The sequence below is a fragment of the Austrofundulus limnaeus genome, unplaced genomic scaffold (assembly GCF_001266775.1).
Source record: "Austrofundulus limnaeus strain Quisiro unplaced genomic scaffold, Austrofundulus_limnaeus-1.0 Scaffold276, whole genome shotgun sequence".
NCBI classification, from domain to species: Eukaryota; Metazoa; Chordata; class Actinopteri; order Cyprinodontiformes; family Rivulidae; genus Austrofundulus; species Austrofundulus limnaeus.
The window spans coordinates 540766-547108 of NW_013952678.1; the positions used below are offsets into that span (position 1 = coordinate 540766).

The 6343-nt window shown below is 38.9% G+C and overlaps 1 protein-coding gene across 2 annotated transcripts in view; it reads left to right on the plus strand.

The window, feature by feature from the left end:
- LOC106526436 (ubiquitin carboxyl-terminal hydrolase 64E) overlaps positions 1 to 4706 on the plus strand; it is an 8208-nt gene extending 3502 nt beyond the window's left edge. Inside the window, exons 4-12 of one of the 2 annotated variants that reach the window (XM_014021048.1) lie at positions 639 to 754; positions 828 to 898; positions 1820 to 1945; positions 2054 to 2149; positions 2224 to 2352; positions 2424 to 2552; positions 2626 to 2666; positions 2755 to 2789; positions 3991 to 4706. In XM_014021048.1, the coding sequence (XP_013876502.1) occupies positions 639 to 754; positions 828 to 898; positions 1820 to 1945; positions 2054 to 2149; positions 2224 to 2352; positions 2424 to 2552; positions 2626 to 2666; positions 2755 to 2789; positions 3991 to 4631 (1384 nt within the window). In that variant the 3' untranslated portion in view covers positions 4632 to 4706. The remainder of the gene's footprint in view (positions 1 to 638; positions 755 to 827; positions 899 to 1819; positions 1946 to 2053; positions 2150 to 2223; positions 2353 to 2423; positions 2553 to 2625; positions 2667 to 2754; positions 2790 to 3990) is intronic. The other variant, XM_014021049.1, reaches the window with a different exon arrangement.
- The last annotated feature ends 1637 nt before the right edge of the window (positions 4707 to 6343 follow it).

Sequence of the window (6343 nt, forward strand, 5' to 3'; positions counted from 1 at the left end):
CGTATAACCATTGTTTTTGTGTATGTAGGTTCCTTTAGTGGATATAAAAAATGTAATGGCATTTTTTATGAAAAATTTGTGAATTGTCCTTATAGATCCTTTATCTGTGAGAAATATAAAAAAACAACAACATGTAAATACTGATTGAAATGGTCAGTAATGGAGTCAATAATCAGACAACAATGTTTTGGGTGATCTTTTTTAGTTTGACATTATTGCATGATTAAACATTCCCCAGGACAAACTGACACAGGAACAATATTGCTGTTCCTCAGAAATCAACAAAACAGGAGGGTTAAGAAAAGCAAACGTTTCCAGAGGTCGTTCACATCAAWGAGGTATATTTAAACCAAWGAGGTAAATATACCTCATTGGTTCACATGTAACAGGGTGGTCTCTTCCTCTCTAAGTCGTCACAGCAGCGCCCTCTGGTGACGAGGAGCCATTACTGCACAAAACAATCACARAATGTTATACTGTACATTTTAAAAGGGTTTGAGCTGACGCCTGGTGTCTGTTCACAACATGGACAAGATTGTACTTATATGTAGCTTCAAACAGAGATCAGAACAGGTCACGTGTTTTAAATCTAGACTAACAATCTGTTTTTACTTTACTGGTTGCTTTATGTGTCACAGATGTTGCAGTAAACATTTAACACCTCTCGACCGACACCTGGAAAGGCTGTTTTGTGAATTAGAGAGAGGGGCAGCCAGAACACACGGCATYGCAGAAGAGCTGGGCATCGAGGATGGTGAGGTTCAGATTTAATGGATGCCTTCTGAGTCAATCAGTTGGATTAGTGTTTCACTCACCTCTGTTTTCAGTGTATGAGCAGCGTGATGCTGCGGAGTACTTTGAGAAGACTCTCTGTCAGATCAGTCCAGAGGCCTCMAAGGTAAACTCCCCTCATTCATCTAAATACTATTCATTATTATAGATTTTGTTTTTGACTTGCTTAATATTTTTTCTTCCTCCTCTTGTTCACTTCTCTCATTAAATAAGACACTGCACAGAGTGCTGGTCAGGTACAAGGATAGAACTAAAAATGTGCGAAAAGCAGCAAAATAAAAACTTTGAAATACCTTCAGAAACTTCAGGCCACTTTAAGATTACAAGAAAGTCTGGCTGCTTGGAAGTAAAACACAAATAAATTAGAATCAGCTTAATATTTTTTTAAGCAAACTAACCTTTAATAACTTTTTGTAGTGAAGAAGAAGACCAGAGAWCTTCCTGCAGGTGGTTTGATGGTTCCTGACACTTGGTGTGTTGAGCTGTTAGTAGTGAGAGATCACTGTCAGCTACTACCACCCCAATTTATACGTTAACATCTGTAAAACTGACAGATGTAGCCCTTTTGCTAAAGTAGCTGTGACAGCCTTGTTGGATGTATGCTAAAAGGAGTTAGCGACCTGTTAGCGCGCGTAGCATCCTCTGGGGATTACTGTAACTCTGTAAAATGATTGTGGTGGCCATATTGAATGTTAAACTTTGAAATTAACAATTTGTTAGCATTCAAGAGTTACCATGTGTTTGCTGTAGGTATTACCACACCAACGTTTAGCTCAAGAGCTACATTTGACTGATTTATAGCCATTTACCAGGCTAGCTGTGGCAGCTGTCTTGAGTTTAAGAAAGAAGTTAGCAGTCCGTTAGCATCTAGCATATGTTGGGGGTTGTAGCTGTAAAATTGACTTTGCCAAACACATCTAATTTATGTAGTGTTCTGAAGTAAAAATACTGTAGATACTGAGGGATAAGACATCTGTATTTCTGAAATGTAAATGCTTGCCTCAGCAAATTGTCCTCCTTGGTTTAGATCTTCAAAGGAGAGCTGAACCATAAAACCAGGTGCCAGAAGTGCAAGAAGACAACCAATTCCAGAAGCTTCTTCTGGGTTCTTCCTCTTTCAGTGGACGATTCGAGCAGTAAAAGCTACAGCGTGGTACTAAATCTTCTTTAACCAAAATAAGATTTACTGTTTATACAGTAGTTTACATTTAAGGAATCAAAATCATTTGGTAAATGGATCGACCCTCTTTTTTTTTCACAGCAGCAAGGGTTGGAGGATTTCTTTAAGGTCCAAAGAGTCAGCGAGGAGAACCAGATGTTCTGTGAYGGCTGCAACAAAAAGCAGGACACAGATATTGTAAGTTTTTAGTTGAGTATCTAAAGGAAATGGTGTCTTCCTTTCCAACATGTTTTTATTACTGTGTGATGCAGAAATACGAGCTGACGCAAAGCCCAGACGTCCTGACTCTCCTGCTGAAGAGGTTCACCTTCGATTWCAGACGGAGCTGCTACATCAAGCTGCACCGCAGAGCCGACGCTGTCCCAACCCTGCAGCTGCAGGTAGTAATCAGCCCACACAAACTGCTTTTAAAGAACCTTTTAATGAATCTAACTGATGTTTACSTCTTCAGAGCTGCAGGTATGAGCTCTACGCTGTAGTTCATCACTACGGTTCTCTAACAGGAGGCCACTACACGGCTGATATCAAATCCTTTGAAACTGGAAACTGGTACTGCTTCAATGACATCACTGTTAAAAGTGTAAGGCTAACACATTTATTTTCAGTTTATTACCTGGAAATGTAAACATTCACTGACTGTTTGATTCTTTCAGGTCCAACAACAATATGTGGAATTAGAAAAGAACTCGATGAGGTCAGTGAGGATGGATCTATTGTTGTCTGCAGTGATTCGGCTGATGATGACCTAATGTCTCCCTGTGTGTTCTTCCTCCAACAAACAGGTCTGAGACGGCTTATCTTCTGATGTACAGAAAAGGTACATTTAACTCCTGAAGCTGTTTATTATAATACGTTTTATTTTCAGTTTCAAATTCACAGTAAAGTAAATCAGTTTTATGGTCTGGTCAGAACAAGCTAATGAGTTATTTTTTAAATAATTAGTGTTATAAATTACAGCTTTAAATGAACATTTGCTTGATTATAATTAATCAGATTGGTTTATTTTCTTTGGTTTCTTGAAATTAAGGGACAAATGTGGAATTTGGTTTTAGTATTTTCCAGGTCTGGATAAGAATAGATAAAAACAAACCAAAGTTTCCAGACTCTCCTGTTGCATATTATATCCTACTTCTGTCAGCTGTTCCCTCTTCAGGGGTCTCCATTGAGTCTTCCTTGTCCGTCTCTCTCTGTCCTCACGTCCTTCTCCATGTCCTCTAACTGCATCCACATACAGTATCTGTCCTTCGTGACTTTCCTATTGCAATTCCTGTACAAAAATAMATTTGGGAGTCATGCAGCAGTGTTRGAGAAGGTGAGCCTGTGGTTGGGAGKGGTAACCCTCGTGTGCCCCACTCTGGGCCCTTGAGCAAGGTCCTCTGCTCCCTGGGCTCCTTATATGGCAGCCTGCTGCTCCACGTGTGTGCTCACATGTGATGGGAAAAATGCAGAAAACTACATTTACTTTTTAATTATTTTATTTCATTTTATTTTTTACAAATCTAGATTAAACAAGGAAAATATTTTCCACATTAGTAAAAGGCAAGCATGATATTTGCTCAAACAGGATATAAGGAGGACAAAATTATTCCTAAAATAGTTTCCATTTTAATGTTTATCCCATTTAATGAGCTCCTCTTTTATTCTGTTTAGGGTTGGTATTAATAATGTATTCACAGTGTTAAAGTAGACCTGGATATAATATATATTACAGTTTGGGTTAAAAAAAAAATTAAATCAGAGCTGATTAATCATATGAAGTGGAGCCCCCTGCTGGCTATTAAAGAGAATTACAACAAATTTTTTAGAACCTTCAAAAACAAATTTTACCAATTTATTTGTGTGCTGCACATGAAATAAAGTTTAAATCAGAAAAACTTATAGCCCTCTGGTCTGACAGCAGAGGGTTGATATATGTAGTTTAAATTGTAGAATTTATTGATGAAAGTCAGCAAAACGTCTTGTTTTATTGTTTGATATAGTTTTTWTTAATTTATAATTGTCTCTATTTCTGTTCAAAGTGGACAAACAAACAAGTCAGACTGATGGAAGACACCTGAGGTCTCAACGAGGACATTCAGACGTCCCGACTGAGGACAGATGGGACGAATCAGAGCTCAGAGACTTTCTCCCTTCTGATCATCTGAAGCATGAAAGCTGCAGAGGAGGGGATTATAAGCTCTTAAACGGGGATCTAATCTCTGGTGATGTGATGGAGAGGAAACATAGAGACTCTCTGAGAAGAGGAATAAAACAAACAGACTCTGAAGCTGAAGGACAGCAGCAGGAACATCTGAAGACCTCTGATGGACGTCTCAGGACAAATTCCTACAGACAGACTTTTCTACAAGATTTGAAAGTGTTTAGGAATCAGACGGAGGCTGCAGCAGCTTCAACACAAGAAAAAAATACTAAACAGAGAGAAAAGACTTCAGTCAGAGATGTTGGTTATTCTGTGAAGACATTTGATGCTTCCTCTTCATCTCCAGTCCCACAGTGCTCATGTAATAACTGTAGAGTACATGAAAACATGAAGAAAAATAATGTGAAGAAACAACCTGCTACCTCAAAAGCTGTAAGAAAAGGAGAAAATACTGTGAGTCAGACAGAGAAACGGGTTAAAAAGCCTGAAACTAAAAACACAAGAGCAGCCTGGAAGTAAAGGAATAAAAAGTTTTCTTTATTTAAAATGCTTWGACTTTTTGTTCACAAGATTAAACTGTTATATTTATTGACAGATGAACAGTGTTAACTGCATGTGTGCTGGTTTGATTTTAACATTAATATATTCAGTAACATGTAGGATTAACACATGCTGCTGTGAATCTCAGCAATTTACGTTTAATTTATTTAACCATCTACAGTCAGGTCCATAAATAAGGGGGTCGACAGCTCTATGTGCTTTAACTGCTGACATTCAGCTTTAATTTGAAGGTTTTTAACATCCAGATCAGGTGAAAGGTGTACAAATTACAACAGTTTGTATTTGTGCCTCACACTTTTCAAAGGGACCAAACAGAATGGGACAAATGAACAATCATAAGTCAAACTCACTGTTTGATATTTGGTTGCAGATTGTTTGCAGATGCAGGGTTTCCTCCCTGGTGATGCTCTGTCAGGCCTCTGCAGTTTCACCTCCTGTTTCGTTCAGGCCTCTGCTGTTTCACTTCCTGCTTCGTTCGGGCCTCTGCAGTTTCACTTCCTGTTTCGTTCAGGCCTTTGCTGTTTCACTTCCTGCTTTGTTCAGGCCTCTGCTGTTTCACTTCCTGTTTCATTCAGGTTTGCTGTTTCACTTCCTGCTTCGTTCAGGCCTCTGCTGTTTCACTTCCTGCTTCGTTCAGGCCTCTGCTGTTTCACTTCCTGCTTCGTTCAGGCCTCTGCTGTTTCACTTCCTGCTTCGTTCAGGCCTCTGCTGTTTCACTTCCTGCTTCGTTCAGGCCTCTGCTGTTTCACTTCCTGCTTCGTTCAGGTCTCTGCTGTTTCACTTCCTGCTTCGTTCAGGCCTCTGCTGTTTCACTTCCTGCTTCGTTTTCCCCTCAGTTCTGTCTTCAGGAAGCGAAGTGCTCAATCAGATTCAGGTCAGGCGACTGACTTGCCCATCGTGTGACATTCCACTTCTTTGCCTTTTAAAACTCTTTGTTTGCTTTAGCAGGATGCAGAGCATCATGCTCCATCTGCTGTGTGAAGCTCCAAACAATGAGCTCTGAAGCATTCAGCTGAACACGAGCAAATATTGACCCAAACGCTTCAGATTCATYCTGGTATCAGGACATTATTTTACATGTTTGTGTGAGAGCTAAAGTTTCAGTGGGACAAATTCTCTGTGCTCTAAAGGAACTAAAAGTAAAAAACTTGTGAACGTGTGAATAGCGTGTGAGTTCATATTTAGTTTCTGTTTTTCRTCTTCAGACATCCAAACTTAAATCACCAACCTAACCCAAACTGAGGAAAAGAAACCAGCAACATGAAGGTGGTTTTGTTAAAAATACAGCTGATGTCAGCATTTTAAAGTTGAGTGAGTTTATTTCTAATCAACATGTTTTATCAGAAACACACTGGTTCTGGTTCTGCTGACAGACTGAGTCAGACGTGTCTGAACAACATTCAGGTAGATTAATAAAAAACACTTTCTGTTTTTAAAGAAGTTCTAATAAAACATTCAAACCATGTTTTTATAGTAAAACTGATATCAGTAAATAAAAACCTCATAAATAACCTGCGTTGTCCTCAGAAGTCTTTTCTGACCTTTGACCTCTGATATTGGAGTCTGCTGTCAAGAATGAGTTTGTGTTTTTAAACAGATTATTCCTGCAGATTTCAGAGATTTACTTGCAGGTTTTTTAATTTATTTATGTGTTTATGGACACAAGCTGT